The sequence below is a fragment of the Cucurbita pepo genome, chromosome 3 (genome assembly GCF_057944985.1).
Source record: "Cucurbita pepo subsp. pepo isolate OVF chromosome 3, ASM5794498v1, whole genome shotgun sequence".
Lineage (NCBI taxonomy): Eukaryota > Viridiplantae > Streptophyta > Magnoliopsida > Cucurbitales > Cucurbitaceae > Cucurbita > Cucurbita pepo.
The window spans coordinates 3,681,696-3,702,202 of record NC_141800.1 but is presented as its reverse complement, the minus strand read 5'-3'; the positions used below and the strand labels follow the sequence as shown (position 1 = coordinate 3,702,202).

Genomic DNA, 20,507 nt, shown 5'->3' with positions numbered 1-20,507 from the left:
CATTTAAGTTAAAAAAAAAAAAAAAAAAAAAAAAAAAAAAATTGGTATATTTGCTGAGTTGGATATTAATTGATTGGAGTAGGTAGTATATAAAGAGGAGTGGGTAAGGGGTGAGGCGGTTCCACGTAGGACATGATCTAATATCCACGACGATAAAGAAAAATAAACGTGTACAGTAAGGATCCAGCGCCCAATTTTGTTTATAAATATTCTGGTTCTATAATATATTATCTTTCCACGTCATCATTAACTAATGCCAATGTGGCCTCACCTTAATCATTGTTCCATCCATTTGTTTATTACGAGATTCCAATTGGATGTCATTTTTATTATAAAATAATAAAAATTGGTTTTATATTGTTAGCCCTACCCTTCAAATGACGTGGAAACACGTGGAAGAAAATCAACCGTTTTCTCTTTATAATATATAAATATTTTGTCCATTCTTTTACGCTAAATTAATAAATAAATAAATAAATACTCCTTTAAAAGGTATTTTTTTTAAACCTCGGATTTTAATATTTTTGAGACGAAGTACAAAATTTATATATACTTTTTTTTTAATTTAATTTTATTTTAATTAGCGACCATTTAAAATGCTTATAAAAATAAAAATATATAGTATTTGGTTGTATATTTTTAAAAAAATTAAATATTTAAGGTCTAGTTTAATATTCACTTTTTCATTTTTAACTTCTATTTTTATTAAAAAATGTTTATATAATATAATTTTTAAATATTCAAAATTAATATTATAACGTAACTTTACTATAAGATACATATATATAATTGAGTGAAGGTTGAATTATTTTCACCTAGTTCGAAACAGATTATAATTGAAACTAAAGGCAATATTGCTCGGTCAATCTGAGTCATAATTTTATTAAAAAAAAAGTTTCTAAGGAAATGTAAGGCAACAAGATAAACTCTGGATATTATTGTAAGATCCCACATTAATTGGAGAAAAGAACGAAACATTCTTTATAAAAGTGTAAAAACCTCTCCCTAGCAAACACGTTTTAAAAACCTTGAAGGAAAGTCCAAAAGGGAAAGTCCAAGGAAGCTAATATCTGCTAGCGGAGGGCTTGAGTTGGGTCGAGAAGCTAATTTAGCACACTAATTTCACAAATGCATTACACAAATGGGCTAACTGATTCCACAGATGAACTAGAAAAATCAGAACTGGAGAAGAAAAAAAAAGAAAAGAAAAACTCACTCGAACAATATAACACACACCCGAATCAACATTTACAGCTGCCAAACCAAGTCCCCCTCTCCCAGCAGCTTCCTCTAGCCTTCTATGGCACATAACTTCAATGTGGAAGCTGAATCACAAACCCTGAAACCTCAACAAATCCCACTTCAAACCCATAAAATTAGACTCTAAAATTTGTTTTTCTTCAATCATTTTTTGTCATATAACCTCTAAATCTGTTTCCAAGTTTATCAATGATCGTGTGTTTCTCGGTTGTCAGCTGTTAAGTTGCTGTTGCTGCTGCTGCTCCCTGCAACGCGATTTTCGCCTCCCCTTGCTGCTAAGGCGACGACTTCAGGTGACATGTCCCAGCTTCCGCTTTTCCTTCCCCAGCTTGATCGCCTAGGATGTAATCCACCATGTTCCGAACCTTCTTCAACTGCAGTTCTAATATCTGGAGATACTTCGCCGAGTTCGCCTTCTTTTACATTCACTCGCTCGCTGATCTGAGGTTGACCATCAAACGGATCTGCTCCAGAATTCATGTCTCCCCATACTGTTTTCCTTCCCATTTCAATGTCTTCTACCCCTTTGCCTACATTTGGACTCATAAAACCACCAGTTCCAAGTCGAGTCGGTGGTAGAACAGGCTCTTTAGGCACAGTTGCTCTGAATTTATTCTTGGATGCAGGAATGGTGGAGCAAAAGATTTCCTTGAAGTTGTCCAACACGCCTTTATTATAAGGGTTGACTCTTCGATCATAACGATATCTAAAATTCTCGTACGTAGTCTGCAAATTAAGGCAGCTCAACTCGATCAAGAATGAGAATGTGATCAATCAACGAGTTCAACAATGTCGTGTTTAGAAGTTGCAGAAGATACTCACCTGGTTGGTACTGATGAGATATAAATGGAAGGCAGAAAGGCCGCCAACGAACCACATTGAGATGAAAGTGTAAACAATTAGCACAATGGAGGGAGGAGTCTTTATCATCGCTTTCCAAATAGATATTTCCTCTGCTGACATAATCCTCTTGATGTAGACCCAGCAGAATGAAAACACGTAAATACACAGAAGGGTTGTCGAGAAGACGAACATGAAGAAGAACCTATAGTTTCTCTGCATAGAATGTTAAAACACATCAATAAGCAGAAAGAGTTCAAGGAAAAAAAACCCCACAAACTCCAAAATAGAGACCTCAATAAGATGGACCTATAAGGTTTTAAAGAAATGAACACTTACCAGACCGATACATTGCCCGACCCAAGGACAATGATGATCAAATCTTTCCACACAGTTATTGCAAATTGAACAATGTGAGCAGCGAGGGGGTCTATAAAGCATGCATGTGTCACAATACTTGATCTTAACAGTGATACCATTGACCTCAACTTCCTTGATACGAGGCAAACGTAATTGGGGAGTCTGTGTAGATCCAGCATCGGCATTACCTTCATAGGCTTCAGGTTCGGGTGGGTGTGCGTTCCGAGGAATTATTCCAGGATCTCTTCCCGAAGTAAACAACAGGAGGACTAAAATCTAGAATTAAGCATATAGTTATAATCACGAGACCTCACGAAACAACGCATCAAGAGCAGAGAAAATACCAACAACAGTCGTACAAATAATTGTGCTTTGTCTTTTTTGTTGAAATATCCAACACTAACCATGTTCATAATGCCAACAGTCACGATTACTATAAAAACTGACATAATTACTCAACCATTGAACCTCAGAAGATAAAAAGGTATCCATCAAATATCATAAATATTATACACTTCTAACATTCATCAAGTTTCCATTGTAAAATAACCTTAAGTTACATTTTTTTTTATAGGACGCTTTTATCACTCAAGTGTCCAAAACTTGTAAGGAGAGTTATAGGTACTCTTATAATTCAGTTCACTGCCCTCCTTAATCAGGAGATGGACGTGAAAAAATTCACTAGAGCAACAGCCAACAGATGGCTATCCTGTTATAATAATATCACAGGCAAGTCGACTAAGCTTGTTTGAACAATCCATTCAAACTTGACCTTGAGAACTACCTTCAACCAACATATGCTCTTATCTGATATGTAAGGATTTAAGGGATTGCTTGCAGAATCTAAAGCATCGAAAAATTTATTTGAATTGGCAGAACCGTTCTTGCTTTGCCTAAGCAGATTGAGAGATACTATCAAATATGTGTATATAAACCTCAATAAGATGGAGACAAATTGTGAGATCTCACGTTGGTTGGGGAGGAGAATGAAATATTCTTTATAAGGGTGTGGAAACCTCCCCTAGTAGACACGTTTTAAAACCGTGAGGAGTGATACGTAACGGGCCAAAAACGGACAATATTTGCTAGCGGTGGACTTGAGCTATTACACAGATGATATTACAACTTCTAGAAAGCCATTTCTTAAGCTAAATTATTTATCTTGCAGAAAACGCATTCCAAAATAAAATCCAAGTGAAAACACAGAGCAAGTTGGACCGAAAAAGTATTGTGGAGAAACATAGAGATTCATATCTATATATAGTTAGAAGGATGGAACTCACAAAGACTGTAAATACAACAGCAACAACCATTATCGATATTCCCCAATCACCAGAAAAGTCATCCATCAGCTTCTTGGCAACAAATACACAGAAAATGGCAACAGGAGCAACAATAAGAAGTATTGTCAACATCAATGACCTAACATCCGGTCCAAAAATGAACCTTCCTTGGAGGAAGAAAATCTGCAGGAGAGACAGAAACAGACTATTAAATAACTCCAAAGAGTATAAATGTAATTCCTATTACAACCCAAATGGTTAAAATGACAAAGAATACAAATCGATATCCACAGACGATGAACAATTACTAATCTACTGCAGATAGTATCCGCTTCGCGGTGAAAATAATGAATGCAAGTTATGGAATTGGGGAAATAATACTTGTAAATTGTGACAACAGACCATGGGAACTTCATAACAGGCATATCATGCAAATTATATCAAATTATTTTCATGGTTGAAAGAACAACACTACACCGCATATATTAAGATCTTATAAAAAACGAGCTGATGCTTAATACTTTCCTACGCATATATGACCACCAGAAACAAGTAATTTGCAAGGAAGAAACCCTCCAAGGGAAAGGAATTGTGCAACTGGGAAGCCTTCACAAGCTCGGTACTTGTTTCTCAATTATCTTCTGTTTTCAGCTAGATTTTTATTTATTTTTTCCAATCTTGAAACCTCCTTGCATTTGCAGCTATACTTAATGTTCTTAATCGTACTAATATTGATAAAATGAGACAATCAAATTAGCAACTCTTCGTGGTTCTATGAATCTTCTAAATGTTAAGGAGTGGCGAAAGAAAGGCTCAGTGACTAGACATCCTCAGAATTTCACCATAGCAGGTTCTTCACAATATTGACAAGATTTATGAGAAACCAGGATAAAAGAACAATGTTGTTAAGTAGGTAAAATTGAAGAAACTGACAAGCACCGGATAAAGCAAAAACAAAGAACAAAAATGAAATTACAACAAGAAATTAACGAGTAATTAAAGAAAAAACGGATAAAATAAGAACGCACATTGCTTCCTTTCCAAGCTTGGTAGACTCGTAAATCAGTAGAACCGCTAGAGGATCCAGAAAGCGGATCCGATCGCTGTGGTGGAGGAACCACATACATCTCTGTTTTCCAATCTCGTTAATCTTATGAACTTTCTCTTTCTCGAATCTCTCCACTCTCCCAGCTTAACGGGAGATCCTACAAACAAACTATAACAACATAAGCCACTCCTGAAACCGAACCGCGCATCAGATCAAAGAAACAGCAAACGGAAACAAGGAGCTGAACTACTCCGACCGGAATGGGAGGGCCATCAGTTTCAGAAGCAAATCTAAACAGAAAAAAACGAAAATAACCTTACCGGTCAGATTTAAGGCGAGCTGAGAGAAGGTTAATCGGAGCACCGCGACGAGGGAATGAGGGGTTTGGACATTGAAAAATCAAGGGTTTCTATTTCTCTCTCTAAAATTTCTCTGCTACGGCCTGCTTTTGGTTGGGGAGAAGAGAGGAGGAGAGAGAGAGAGGGAGAGAGGGGGGAAAAACTGTACGAATCATTACTTTACAGTGCGAAATCGCGATGTGTCAGATTTTGATTGGCGAACACAAAGTTAGCCGGTTCGCTGTGTGAATCGGGTTGGCCCGATTTGGGTTGGTTGAACCGGAAATTGAGCTCAAATTCCAGCCATGTGAGGTGTCTTGAATTAAACAAGTCAGTGTTTTTTTTTTCCTTTTTCTGCTTTTTTCAAAATCCAAGCTAATAATAAACTTCCCCAACTGCGCATTTAATATTTATTTATCAAAATACGTTTTTTATTGCAAATAAAAATAAACATTATTCATTACATCTATATATATATATATATATATATATAAATTATTCCCCCTTTACAAGCGTATATTTGAACTTATGATCTTTAGAAATGAACGAGTATTTTAATAGTAGAGCTGTGTTCATGATAGCACGTCAAAGATTTAAATATTCTTACCGTTGATGTATAAAAGTGGGAGAGCATAGAGTGGAGCGGGGTCGAGGTTGAGGTCGGGGGCGGAGAATGAATCCTCGTCCTTGGCCCCAATTAGTTATCACGGAGAAATCTTTCTCCACTGCTTTCTCACTCTGTTCAAGGCAGATCCTCACAGAATTACAGGTTCGCGGAATAAATAAACATTTTTATTTAAATATTGTTTCATAATCGTCTATTTTTTATTATTTTTATAATTTACTTTCCGCCATATTTTTTAAATGTATGAGTTCAAGTTAACTTTATATCGTCAAACCATATACGTGACGTCTATAATATATAGTTTTGCATGTATAAAAACCTATGTTTAATAATAATATTATTATTTTTAATGAGTTGGATAAAATAGAGGGAATGTACGTAGAGAAAATAGTCAACGGTCAACCATTCAAGGAATGTTTATACCATTTTAATAAACCCATTATTAGTTAAAGAAATTATTTTAATTAACCCACAATCATACAAATATGAATAATAAATTAATATTGAGAATATATTAATTTAGAAAAGTCAAATCTTATAATAAATTAATTTATATTAATAAATCAGTATCATGTTTAATTACATTGTAACTTCCATAATTATTAGTTGCAATTTCAGGTAAATAACGGATTAAAATCCAGTGGATTTTGGTAAATATTTTATTTACTGGCGGTAAATGATGGGGCTTTTTAAGAAATAAAATAGAAATATTTGACCTTTTCTGCAATTACGAGCCGCCAGGCCCAATTCTTTATTTTATTTTTTTCCGATTATTATACAAAATATTTTTAAAAAATATAATTAATAAAAAATACTTTTTAAAATTTAAAGTTTATTTTAAAAATATTTATTAAGTTCGGATAATATTCTTAATTTTTAAATTTTTTTTTTTAAGAAATATGAAATTCGTGGGTAAAATAAATATATTTATTTAAAGTATTACGTGATACATGCCTCGTTACGACGTTTTTTTTTTTCAAAACACGAGTTTACTTTATCAACGACCAATCCCGTCTATCAAAATTCAATTGACCGACCTCTTAACGTTATTATATTTTTATGAATTTACAGAGTTTAGTCGTCAAATAAGTCCCGACATAGAATCTCGAAAACGATAAAACTTAATTTAGCACAGGGAATTTTTCCTAAGAAAGTTATTTTTTTTCCCTTAATTTTAATCATTTAAATTTTAAATACGTATGTTTATTGTTGCGATTGCGCCGCAGTCACTCTCATCACTGAATGAGTTAGCCAACTTGAAATCATGTCGCCTTCGACCTAACAACGCATACCCAAGTCTATAGCCTCATTTTAAGAAGAATGTTTTAGAAAACGGGGAGCAGATAATGATTTTAGAAAGAGAGTTTGAAAGTAAGATTTGAGAGAAATGAATAAACTAATGTTACAGGCTATAAGCGAAAAAACGCAACACAACAGCTTAAATAGCATAAAACTCTAGATATGAAAAATTGACGACTAGTCGCATTCTCGTATAGTACATTCTGAGACATTTTAGGTCTACCAGACATAAACACACAAGGATTTTGGTATGCAATGAACATGCAACCGTGGGCAACATGTCTTGGACAACCATGAACGTCACATTTAGCACACCAAACTAAGAACAAAACATCACCCGTCCACTTTTTCATTGACTTTTAGAAGAAAAAAAAGGCGGGTTTCAACTACCTTCGAAAAACAAAGTCAAAAGGAAAGAAAACCGTAAAAGACATAATACGGTGAACGTTTTCAAAAGTGAACCTCTCAAATTTCCAGCATCTGTCGTTAAAGTAGTCTTTCGTATATTTCCATTTCCACTGTTTGAGAACAAACACGCTCGCTATCAAGCTAAAAAAGACAGTCTGAAAGCTTTCTCTGTTCTCGTAATCGTATGTATATTATACATACTCGATCCAACCTTATCTCTTTAAAATTAAATCGAATCCTCCTAGAGTATCAATATCAAATTTGAAAAAGCTTCCCATATAAATCTCGAATTCATATTATTCTCTTCCTCATTTAGGTGAAAAAGAATTTAAAACTCTAACCATTCAAATTTCAACCACATACTTTTTACTCCGCCATATACACAAACAACAAACGTACCTATAATTTTTTGTTCTCGAGTCGAAAAAAACCTCCTTTTTCATTATACTTTGAAATGTGGGATTATTTAATTATTATTATTTTTTAATTAACGGGATTATTTAATGATTGTTTACGAAAGACGGTGGGATAATAATAATAATAATAATAATAATAATGTAATTAGATAAATGAAATATTTTAATCACAATCGTCCAAAGATATGGAATCAAATCAATGGCTATAAAGTGACCATAGAGAATCTAAACAATCATATAAAATGGCTAACTTTTAAATATTTTTCTTTCCTAAATGCCTATGAATAATTTCTTTAATTGAATATTTTAAAAATAAAAAATAAAAAAATCCCCAAAAAACCCATAAAATAACATATCCAAAGAACATGGAACAAGAATTTGTGTGAAATAAAGAGGTGGCAAATGGGAATACATTTTAGTGGAAATTAATTAAAGAAAGCATATAACAAATGTGGATGGATGGATGGATAAACATAGCCCTTCTCTCCTATTTTCTCCTATTTTTAATTAATTTTTTTAAAATATTTATATTTCATTTTCGGCCCCGAACCTTTTAAATTTATCCTATTTTGATTCCCGAACTTCAAAACATGTCCCAACTATATCCTAGGTTACTGTAAAATTTCAAGTTTGTGTTAAATAAAAAAAAATTATATTTCATTTTCGGCTCATTTCAAGTTTGTGTTAAATAAAAAAAATATATATATTTCATTTTCGGCTCAAAACATGTCCCAACTATCCTAAGTTACTGTAATTTTATGTTTAGAAAGTGTCTAATCAGTTTCTAATTTTTTATCCGTTGAGCTTTAGGCTTCCCTAAGAGGCCTCGTATCAATGAAGAGAGTATTATTTGATTATAAACCTATGATCATCCCCTAAATTAGTCGATGTGGGACTTTCTATCCTCTAACAATTTTAAACTTTTTGAAATTTTATGGATATTTTATAGACAAAAATGGAGAGTTGGAATAATATATATATTTTTAATTAATTTAGCCAATAAAAAATAATTTTTAATGTTTATATATATATATATATATATTCTTTCCTATTGAATTTGGAAATTTTATTTCGTTAGTTGATTTAAAAAAAGGGACCGCCCAAATCAAAAGTATATAAGCATCTCTCAATCGATGGAATCCCTAAATCTTGTGCATATTCATGCAACTAAATCGCTTCACTACCTCATTCCATTGCTTGCCCACAATAATGTTCTTTTATTCTTCCTCATCCTCGCCTCTCCTTTTTCTACACTTGATTCTCGTTAGGGTTTTTCTTCCTCGGATTTGATTAGGTTAAAATCGTTTTTCGTATGATTTTTTTTTTCACATTCGATGCCGACCCAACCCAGATGCAGTTTCAAGTAAGTGACGAACTTGGTTTGTAATCCCTCAACTGTTTGAGTTGGATAAGATGTTGAAATACACCGACTTGTAAGAATATGAACGGGTTGGGTTGGGTTGGAGAAATGATTCCGGGCTGGTTGGATTGGTGACCCAAATAACCCAACATAGAGTTCACAAGATTGGATTGGGTTGGGTTGTCGGGTTTTTTTTTTTTTAAAGAATCCTACATATCCACGATACTTCAAATATCAAACATTCACAAGTCACAATACATTAATGACATTAGTTACAAATATCAAATATTCTTAGGTAGAATTGAGTTGGATTGTAACCCTATTTTTGGGTTGACCCGACAAACAAAATGTCAACCTGCGAACCAATTCGAATTTTTATGTTTTGGGTTGTGTAGTTCAAGGTGGTCGGATTACCGAGTCATATGAACATTTCTATCATCTTGACCCACTAAAGTGACATGTGTACGACACACTATATTTAGCTCATCGACCCGACCCGACCCATTTTGTGGTGTTAAGTATAATATGTTGTGACCTATTTCGAGTTAAGGACTATGAACCGATTCAAATCAAATGATGCATGAAAGCTCGATTGATTGAACGATTTCATGAGGTTTGAAACGTATGGTAAAGGGAGAGAAGTGGTCTTGTCAATTGGGTCATGGACAATTCAAACGTGTCCAAATACACACACTCTCTTAATCCCTAAGTGTACACATAATCAAATCATAATCTAACCTTTTTCTTTAAGAATATTAATGATTGATTATAAAAATTCTTTCTCCATTAACTGTCAACAGTTTGGTTTGAATATACAGATATTCTCCACTTTGACTCGTTACGTATCACCGTCAGTCTCACAGTTTTTAAAACGCACATGCTAAAAAGAGGTTTTCACATCTTTATAAGTAATGTTTTGTTCCTTTCTGTGGGATCTCACAATTCACTTCACTTGGAAGCCTCGTTAGCACACGACTCGGTGTCTACCTTTGATACCATTTGTAACAGTTTAAGTTCACTGCTAGCAGATATGGTCCGTTTTAACTCATTAGATATAGTTTTCTGCCTCAGGAATTTCCTAATATTATTATAGTAAGAGGTTGACATTAAAAAAAATAAAATAAAAGTGGAAGCTTTGTAAAGTGAAATCATGATTAAAATTATATTCCATAAATTAAAATAAAAAAAGGACAAGTTTTGTCATGCCACGTAAACACTTCGTCTTATTCTGTGTCCCTATGACCTTTTTATTCCAATATTACCCCTACTTCCTAATAATATATCAATTAATTTTTTTAATGTGAGAAAATATTATTAAAATAATAATAAAAATAAAAATTCCAAGTACATATTATATATTTTTTTTTAAAGCTAAGGGACTTTTTATTTTTCAAAATTAATTATTACCATCTTTAAAAATTTTAAAATAAATATTTTAGTCGATAATTTTTATTCGTATTTTATTTTAGTATATTCTCACGTCAATATAAATACTCAAAATTATTAGGTGTATTTTTATATTGAATTGGATCGGATTGAGACATTTTTTTTTAGACGAAATCAAATTATTCCCGTTTGTAATTTTTTTAATTAAATTAATTAAATTTAAATTATACACAATAATAATATTAATTTATTTGGACTTTTGCCTTGAAAAAGTCTCCACTATAAATAGAATTCCCTCGAATCCTTTTCTCCACACTATCTTCTCTCTCAGACAAAATCGCCACCATTGATTACCGGAAAATGCAGTACCAAGCCCAACAACAATACGGAGCATCCTCTTCGTCCTCCTCTCCGATGCGGCGGATAGAGCGGATGGCGGCGGAGAACGCGGTGGTGATGTTCAGCATAAGTTCATGCTGCATGTGCCACGCGGTGAAGCGTCTCTTTTGTGGAATGGGAGTGAACCCGACAGTGTACGAGCTGGACGAGGATCCACGTGGCAAAGAGATTGAGAAAGCGTTGATGCGGTTAATGGGAAGCTCATCCTCCGCCGCCGTCCCCGCCGTCTTCATCGGTGGCAAGCTTGTCGGCTCCATGGATAGAGTCATGGCGTCTCATATCAATGGCTCACTCGTCCCCCTTCTCAAGAACGCCGGCGCTCTTTGGCTCTAAAATGGCTCGAAAAAGCTTGGAATTTTCTTTTCCTTTTCGGTGGCTCAAGAGATGGGTCTGTTTTGAACCCACTGAGATGAAAATATTCTTCGGAAATGGAAATGATTTGGATTCATGGATGGCTGCATGGGGCGAAAATGGGAAATATTTTATTCAAATAATTAATAGAAAAAAAGAATTAAAATAACTATTTTAAAGCTTTTTTTTTTAATTTAATAATAATGGGTAAGACAGAATCGAAAGCTTTGTCGTCTTCCTTGTCTGTAGATTTGAGTTTCATGTCCCGCCACCGCAAGCGCCGCCGTAAGAGGTGGTCGGAGCCCGGCGGCAGTTTTCAGTGGGAATATGGGGTTTTTTCTTTTATATTATTATTTACGTATGAAGGAGACATCCGTACATAATGTGGGACCCATTCCCCTTTCTGTTATGAGTTTTTAACCGTTGTGTTTTTTTTTCCTGAGCTGCATTTTGTCTTTGGAGCCGTACTTGGTGGAATTTTCATATATTAATTAGACTAATAATCCGGATTAACTTAAATCACCGACTTTTTATTTATTTATTTATTTTTATTAATTGTAATTAATATTTTGAGTCAAAGCGACTTAGACTATGTTGAGCCTTGACGGGCGATCAAGGCTCGTGGGTCGAGCCTCCATATTGGGTTCTACCTAATTCAACTTGAGTAAGACTTGTTGCATTGACCATGGTGGTTTAGTTCAAAGGCCACTTCAGGATCAAGCTATTTAGGGTACGTTGGGTCATTATGGGTGATCAAGGCTAGCTTGAGGGTACGTTGAGTCATTATGGGTGATCAAGGCTCGTAGGTTAAGCCTCCATTTTGGGTTTTACCTAATTCTGCATCAACCAAGATGGTTTGGTTCAAAGGCAACTTGAGATCAAGCCACTTAGGGTACGTTGAGCCATTATGGGTGACCAAGGCTCGTAGGTTGAGCCTCCATTTTGGGTTCCACCTAATTCAACTTGAATAAGACTTGTTGCATCGACCAAGATGGTTTGGTTCAAAGGCAACTTGAGATCAAGCCACTTAGGGTACATTGAGCCGTTATGGGTGATCAAGGCTCATAAGTTGAGCCTCCATTTTGGGTTCTACCTAATTCAACTTGAATAAGACTTGTTGCATCGACCAAGCCGGTTTGGTTCAAATGCAACTTGAGATCAAACCACTTAAGCTACATTGAGCCATTATGGGTGACCAAGGCTCGTAGGTTGAGCCTTCATTTTGAGTTGTACCTAATTCAACTTGAATAAGACTTGTTGCATCGACCAAGATGGTTTGGTTCAAAGGCAACTTAAGATCAAACCACTTAGGCTACATTGAGCCATTATGGGTGACCAAAGCTCGTAGGTCGAGCCTCCACTTTGGGTTCTACCTAATTCAATTTGAGTAAGATTTGTGGCGTCGACCAAGGCGAGTTGATTAAGTTTTAGATACTACAGATATCACATTAGAAAGGACAACAATAAACGATTAGAAACTCTAAACTTATCTCTTAATAAATTGGAATTTACGTTTGATGCACAAAATATGTTATATACAATCGTAAAGTTCGAGACGCATAATACAACCCTAAATTTATTTAGGTACTTGACGTGTTTGGTTATCATCGTGATATCAATATGCAGTTTTTTTTCCAATTCTGTTTCAATGGCTCGATATAAAAGACGATTAACTTTAAAATTTTTAATATCATACGTTCCAAAATCAAGCAGTATATCGCTCGGTTTGCAAATATATCTTGTCTTGATGTTTTTATTTTGAATATTATTATTTTTTTTAATATTCTTTGAAAATTGAATTTTAGGTCAAATGTAAAAAATAGAAATAATTTTTTAATTTCAAAAGTTGAGTTATTTTTAATAGATTTTTAGAAAGCACGTGATCAACGAAGAATGTGGAAAGGGTCAAAACCGGCGGTTCGCCATCTTAAAGTCTGCGAAAAAGGAGGTCGACGGTTCAAAATCAGACCGTTTTCCTCCAAATCCCCTATATTCTCAACAACCAATCGCTTTCTCCCACCTAACACTCCTCCACCTTGTTACCATACTCCTTCGCACACCAGATCCTCCCCTTCTTCCGGTATTTTCCACCGACAAACCCCACAGAAAACGATTTCTCTCCCATTTTTCGAAAATATAAAAATTAAAACTAAAAAAATAAACTTAATTTTTTTAACAATTGTAAATTCCAATCAATTTTAATTTATGTATTTAAAAAAAATTAAATAAAATGGAAAAATATATATTTATGACGAAAATTTGAACTTCTCATGTTTTGATAAAAAAAAATAATAATAATAAATTATCAGGACAATGTATTCAGTTTTTATTAATTTAACGAGTGAGGATATAAACGTAATTTCCAGTTGACATCAAATTAAACAATAAAAAAATTAAATTATCAGGACAATGTATTTAGTTTTTATTACATTTAACGAGGGAGGATATAAACGTAATTTCCAGTTGACATCAAATTAAACAATAAAAAAAATTAAGAGATTCCCACTAAAATAATAAATGAAAATTATCCGGACAATAAATATATAATTAAATCACATACACGACGTCGTTTACTAAAATATTTATGTACATTAACTGTAAATTAATAGGTACAAATTAATCTGATATATTTTATTTATTTTAATAACTTTTTTAAAAATTATTTTAAAATTTAAAAGTTTAGGAGAAATTGAGTTGAAAGTTGGTGAGTATTTGGTATTATTTATTTATTTATTTGTCTGCTTGTAATTATCGTAAGCAAAATCGAATTAAAAAAATTTAAAAATGGAAAAAAAAAAAAATCGAAGAGATAATGGAAGTTGGGAGCCAATGAAATCAAAACTCGCACGCATCTAAATCAATTTTTATAATTAAATGCACAGAAAAAACCAAATCAGAAGAACAATCATATATGATCGGAGCGAAATCTAGGGTTCTTTCTCGTTTTCAAGATCTCTTCCCGCGATTCTTTAAGATCTCTCTGAAACAGTTTCTCCATTGAAACGATAAAGCTTCTGATTCCTTACAAATCTCTATCCTTCTCTCTCTGCGTCTTTTTTTTTCTCAGGTATTCCCTTCGTTTACTGTTTTCTTTTCCTTTCTGATGCATGATGTTTTTTTATGGAATTCAAATGTTTTGAATCGATTACTGTTTATATTTGTTCATCCTGATCATTCTGTTTTAGACGCGGTTTATGTGGTTTTATTTAGTGCTGTGGCTGAGTTAATTAGTGTCGGAGCTCGTTTATGATGATGTCTTTGTTTCCTCTTTTTTTTCTGGATGATCGGTTTGAGTATTTGCTGTTTTTCAATTGGTGTAGGTTTGCGATAGCGTTCTCGTGCGGCTGGTAGGTTGGGGGATTTGCGTGGGAAGTTGCTTCTGGCGATGAAGGTGGTGTTTTACTGGTAGAGTTCAAATGCCGGACGAGGATTTGATCGAGCTTAAGTTCCGACTTTACGATGGATTGGATATTGGTCCATTTCGTTATTCCCCAACTTCAACTATAGCGATGGTTAAGGAGAGAATTGTTGCAGAGTGGCCTAAAGGTCAGGGAGTTGAATCATGTTATTAGTTTTTTCTTTTTGCTATTTCAATTTGTTGAACTGTTGTATGCAAATGTCTCTGCAGTACATTTGTTAATTCATCTTGTTGCTCAACTTAGAAGTTATAGAACACGCTTATACATGAAGAGAAGAACGATAAAGACAACTTAGATGATAGCTTTTAAGAAAGAATGGCTGAAAGTAGCTAGTATGGATTTTGTAACAGCCTAAGCCCACAGATAGCCGATATTGTCCTCTTTAGGCTTTCCTTTTCGGGCTTCCTCTCTAGGTTTTTGAAACACGTTAGCTAGAAAGAAGTTTCCACATCCTTAAGAAGAATGTTTCGTTATCCTCCCCAACCGATGTGGGATCTCACAGATTCTACCAAGAATCTTGTATGATATCCAAATCCTGCTCATAATGATGCTGAGAGTCTAGAGGCTAATGATTACCAACTTTGTCTCTGTTGAGCAAGCTGGAAAGGAATGTCTTACATTATATTGGAGGCCCGTTTAGTTATTTTACGACGTCCAGCTTTATCTTCACGTTTTCCTTCTATGGCAGAATGAGTTGAAGTGCTATTGCATTTAATTCTTTTGCATCGCTATCTCACTTCATTTGCCTGTCCAACTGCGTGTAAACTAACTACTTCTGTAAATGTTTTACATTTTATAGATAAGAAAGTTGTGCCCAAGGCAGCAAATGACATAAAACTGATAAATGCTGGCAAGATTTTGGAAAACAACAAGACTGTTGGTCAATGTCGAGTGCCTTTCGGGGATCTTCCTAGCGGAGTTATCACTATGCATGTCGTGGTGCAGCCAACTAAAGCAAAAGCAAAAACAGGTAGCTATCCCATTTGAATTTTAGATGTGTTTCTGCATTACCTTTAATAGCTTGCTATTCTATCTAGAAATAGGCAACATCATATATTATGTTCGTGTCAGTCATCTAGTATTCGTTCAGTCCATGTATTTGGATTTTGGTCATTAGCAATAGGGAAAAATATTTTAGATTTTGGCAATGAGATGCGCCTGATTTATTTGTTCGTAACTGGCATCAACATTGTCCTGGCTTCCAGAGGTGTTGAAATGATAATCATTAGCGAGATTATCACTTAAGCTTAAACTTTTAATGAGATGATTCTGATGTTGATGTAGCATGAGTAGGGGTGATTTTGTAATTTTTGTTCGAGTTTGTTAGGCTTGATTTGATAACGAGTTTTCTGTTTTTGAAATTTATGCTTGAGACTTTTGAATTTCTAGTCAATTTCTCAAAACAAAAACAAAACAAAAACAGGTTTTTGAAAACTACTTTTTATACTTTTTGAAAAATCTATATCATTTTTAAACAAGAAGGAAATTCGAAGTCAAATGAGTTATACATTTATGTGTTTAAACAATTAGTTTGATGTATTTCGCTCTTGAATTGATTACTTGGTCATATACGTGTCTATTTAGTATACTTTTATTCTCTAGAATTGTTTGATGCATGTCTAAGAAATGTTAGTCCTACTTTGATTTTGTATAACGAGTGTCTAACACATCTGTTGTCCTAACAAGTGTTCGATATGTGTCCAACAATGTTAGTCCTACTTTGATTTTGTACAACGAGTGTCTAACACATCTGTTGTTCTAACAAGTGTTCAATATGTGTCCAACAATGTTAGTCCTATTTTGATTTTATACAACGAGTGTCTAACACATCTGTTATCCTAACAAGTGTTCGATATGTGTCCAACAAGTGTCCATCTGTTGTCCTGAAGTGTCCATGCTTCTTAGTCTATGTTTGGGGACAATGCCTTGTATATACTTTTTCAAGGGTAAAAAATTGAAAATGGCTGAGTTTTCAACGTGTTATTTGATCTTTAGTTTTCATTCTTGGAATGTAAACTTTGATTGCTGTGATTAGTTTTCATAGTTCAAATTTAATATATAATATAATCGTGTTGACATTGGCGTTAAAAATAAATTTTATTATGCTGATGTAACCTCGCCCCCTTTCGATAACTTACTTGAGGAAGTTTATCCCCTTAGATGTAGGAGGTATAAGTAAAAAGTTATAGTTTTAACCATGCATCCAAGAGTTTAGAGTTTATAGCAAGACCTTGTAGATTGATTCAATCTTTGTTTTATACGCGACTACTTGAAACGTAATTTGTTATCCTCTACAGAAAAGAAGTTCGACGAGATCCCAAGAAAAAACACATGTTCTTGTTCCATATTGTAGGAATGTCGAATCAACGGTAAGGAAGTTCTGACGTTTGCTAAGGGGCTGGTACCAGCCAGCCTAATGAGGTCACATAAATGTGTAGCATGCAATAGAGAATAATATCACTGTATAACAAAGTTCCCGTGCCTGATTAATTACATGGTTCGTTTCAGGTCGATCCTGCGTGACATGAATTATATATATATATATATATTCTATGAATCTATAGAATGAGTAGTAGTCTGAAGTATGTAATGGAGGTGGTTTCGATTGTTTCAAAATTATTTTTACAGAAAGAAAAAGGGGTCAACTTGATCCTGAGATTTGTAATGTCATACGTCAAAATTCAGCCTGTGTAAACACTAAACTGGACTTCCCATGATTTCTACAATTAATGTTTTGGAGTATTGAAGGTTGGAGTGTGTTTGTGATATATTGCAATTATGATTGGGGTCGGATTTTTCTAGAAGTTTGAAATATCGTTGAACTTTGCTGTCTGTATCTATTTAGTTTCTTAAATTTTTGAAATATCGTTGAACTTTGCTGTTCTGTATCTATTTAGTTTCTTAAATTTTTAAATATCGTTCAATTTTTTTTTTAAAAAAAGAATTACGGATCTAATAGAAATGAAATTGATATTTTAAAGTCCAATGGCATAGAATTCATATTTATATTTGATAGTTGAATTAATTTTTAAAATTTAAAGGGATAGGTGTAAAATTGAAAATCTATAAACTTGATCGATTATCACGAATAAATAAGTATATATTTAGCCAAAAGTTGTGGAGAACTAATAAAAATTAATAAAAGCAAAAAGTAGTTTTAAAATTTAAGAAAAAAAGGAAAAAAAAGTTGAGCATCAAATATCTCATCAAGATGCACTCTATACTCATCTCGAACTACAAAAATAATTAATCAAGTATGACAACAGGTTTACTAACAAGTCTTGCAATCATTTGTAGCGTTTTACCGTAACGGGCGAATGGTATAGGCATTTTAGTGCCCTGTTTTGCTCAAGCAGGCTCGACCAACTACCATTCTCAACCGTTCAGATTCCTCCAATTCTTCACCCTTTAAGATCAGTTTTCGGAAGAAGGTAGTGGGTCCAAAATCTGGATACCCATCCCTAACCCCACACCACATCACGAGCTGCATAGTCTTTTTCCAGTGGCTCAAAGTCTATGCTTCAATCAGCTATCAATGTCTACCATTCAATATTTTCTTCCCCATCAGCCATCAGCCATGTTTTTGAGCTTTTGGGTTTTGGGGATTGCTGCAATTCTCAAATAATACTGTTTCATTCGATCTAAACGGCGTGATTTCTTCATCCTCTGATGCTCAATGGTCTAGTTATGTTTGCTTGTGTGAGATCCCACATTAGTTTGAGAGGGGAACGAAGAATTCCTTATAAGGGTGCGGAAATCTTTCCCTAATAGACACGTTTTAAAACTGTGAGGGTGATGATGATACGTAACGAGCCAAAACAGACAATATCTACAAGCGGTGGGCTAGGACTGATACAGCTTAGCTCCATAGACATTGGCTAAGACTACAACCCGATAATTGGCACCGACCCAAGCTCGAAAACTTGATGCAAATTGCTGTCTGAATCTCCTTCAAGCGATTGAGGTGTGTAGAGAGGCCTTTTCTTTTACAAGAGAGGCATGGAATTGAGACCTAGAAAGAACACAGGAGAAGGGTGTAAATCATCTCGAGACAATGCAATGAAATGCAGCCCGTGTGTGTGTGTGTGTTGGTTGGCTCTTATTTTGAAATAGGTAGCTCTACTAATAGTGTTTAGCTGGGTTGGACCCTGGAATCAAGCAGCAGAATCAGCAATAATTCTGCCAAAAGAATCTACTTTCTTCTCTTTCCTACACATCAAGTTCACATGCAGACTGACAAAAGACTATCACATGTCTTTGTTTCTTGTGAAAATGTTAAATGACCTTCACTTTCCCCCCTTTGCTTTCAGTTAATATCCATACTCATCCAACTACTGGAGCAGTGAAGCTCGTTTCTTACATTACTACTCCTCCCACTCCACTCTTCCTTGCATATCCTGATATGCATTGAACATCAGATAGGCACTTCTTTCAAAATTTCGCCATGAATCTGATTCTACTCTTTGTCTTAGCTTCCTTGGTTTCAAGTTCCCTTGTGTTGGGAATTCAGGCTGTTCATTCCCACCACTCAAGAATATTTTCTCAGATTACTGTTATGGGCCTTGTTTATTGTGATACCTGCTCCAACAATTCCTTCTCCAAACACAGCTACTTCTTATCAGGTAATGCCTTATTCATTTCTTCATACTATGTTGTTACTCGAGTAAGCTAAAGCTTAGGTTTAAGTCCTGAGTTCAACAAATTGAACCTGGACGAGACTTCAAATGGCAAAACTAGTGTCTAAGTGTTGCATAGTCTTCTTCAGCGTTTTGATTTTGAGTTTGAACTTTTTCGTTTTCGCAGCTTTGATGTTATTATGGTTGGAATTGAATGTCTACTCTGTTGAGTTCTTGTGCGGTTTCTAACGAGATTTCAAGTGTTCTTTGGATTAGATTTTGAGTAACCTAATTTCTTTGGAATTGAATGTCTACTCTGTTGAGTTCTTGTGCGGTTTCTAACGAGATTTCAAGTGTTCTTTGGATTAGATTTTGAGTAACCTAATTTCTAAAATAGCATTGATTCAATTCAACCACTTATTCAAAGAATGATTGAGAAAATTGATTTGTTTATAAACGAAACAAAAAATTAAACAGGTGCAGAAGTTCGAATCGACTGCAAATTAAAAGCAGAAACGCCGCGTACAGCGGAGCAAATAGCATTCTCAGTGAACAGAACAACAAACAAAAACGGAGTTTACAAATTAGAAATACCTTCGATGGACGGAATCCGATGTGCAGAGGATTCCTCAATGGTGTCGTTCTGCCAAGCGAGTTTGATGGGAAGTTCGTCGTCTGCTTGCAACGTTCCTGGATACAAAACCACATCGGGAGAAATTTCAATCAAATCGAGACAGTCAAACGTTTGCATTTACAGCTTAAACCCGCTGAATTACAGGCCATCAACAAGAGACGATATCTTGTGTGGTAATTAACAAGAAAATGGAAGAAGAAGAAGACGAAGAAGAAGAAGAAGATTACCTTTTGATCAAGCTTGGATTGGAATATGTGATTTTTGTTTTTCAGTCGGGATTTCACAAATTTCTGTGTAATGTTTTTGTACAGTTTTGATCCGAGTTCGTCATCTGCTTGCAACGTTCCTGGATACGAATTTCTTCTGTCTAATAGATTTTTGAGAATATTTATATTTTACTAAAAAAGTACCAATTTTGTGTTTGATAAGTCCGAACAAATTGGAAATCTTATAATTAGATAACAT

At 34.5% G+C, this 20,507-nt stretch overlaps 4 protein-coding genes across 6 annotated transcripts; 3 read left to right on the top strand and 1 right to left on the bottom strand.

The window, feature by feature from the left end:
• Positions 1-1,090: 1,090 nt before the first annotated feature.
• LOC111791691 (putative protein S-acyltransferase 7) lies at positions 1,091-5,272 on the bottom strand. Of its 2 annotated transcripts, none has more exons than XM_023673144.2 (6): positions 5,112-5,272; positions 4,772-4,948; positions 3,744-3,926; positions 2,440-2,736; positions 2,083-2,316; positions 1,091-1,986 (listed from the first exon to the last, which is right to left on the bottom strand). In XM_023673144.2, the coding sequence occupies exons 2-6, from the start codon at positions 4,868-4,870 to the stop codon at positions 1,447-1,449; spliced, it is 1,353 nt and encodes a 450-aa protein (XP_023528912.1). In that variant the 5' UTR covers positions 4,871-4,948; positions 5,112-5,272; the 3' UTR covers positions 1,091-1,446. The 2 variants fall into 2 exon arrangements, with proteins under 2 accessions (XP_023528912.1, XP_023528911.1); XM_023673143.2 differs by having other exon boundaries at positions 4,772-4,959; positions 5,112-5,271.
• Positions 5,273-10,949: 5,677 nt separating this feature from the next.
• LOC111791250 (glutaredoxin-C1) lies at positions 10,950-11,785 on the top strand. Its single transcript, XM_023672519.2, has one exon. It carries the CDS (start codon positions 10,984-10,986, stop codon positions 11,353-11,355), a length of 372 nt encoding a protein of 123 aa, XP_023528287.1. The 5' UTR covers positions 10,950-10,983; the 3' UTR covers positions 11,356-11,785.
• Positions 11,786-14,240: 2,455 nt separating this feature from the next.
• Positions 14,241-17,560, top strand: LOC111791265 (membrane-anchored ubiquitin-fold protein 4). Of its 2 annotated transcripts, XM_023672537.2 has the most exons (5): positions 14,241-14,440; positions 14,694-14,919; positions 15,592-15,762; positions 17,090-17,161; positions 17,301-17,560. In XM_023672537.2, exons 2-4 carry the CDS (start codon positions 14,790-14,792, stop codon positions 17,143-17,145), a joined length of 357 nt encoding a protein of 118 aa, XP_023528305.1. In that variant the 5' UTR covers positions 14,241-14,440; positions 14,694-14,789; the 3' UTR covers positions 17,146-17,161; positions 17,301-17,560. The 2 variants fall into 2 exon arrangements, with proteins under 2 accessions (XP_023528305.1, XP_023528304.1); XM_023672536.2 differs by having other exon boundaries at positions 14,242-14,440; positions 17,090-17,560.
• Positions 17,561-19,104: 1,544 nt separating this feature from the next.
• Positions 19,105-20,464, top strand: LOC111790646 (major pollen allergen Ole e 1-like). The gene is made up of 2 exons (XM_023671639.2): positions 19,105-19,414; positions 19,886-20,464. The coding sequence occupies exons 1-2, from the start codon at positions 19,237-19,239 to the stop codon at positions 20,221-20,223; spliced, it is 516 nt and encodes a 171-aa protein (XP_023527407.1). The 5' UTR covers positions 19,105-19,236; the 3' UTR covers positions 20,224-20,464.
• Positions 20,465-20,507: the final 43 nt, after the last annotated feature.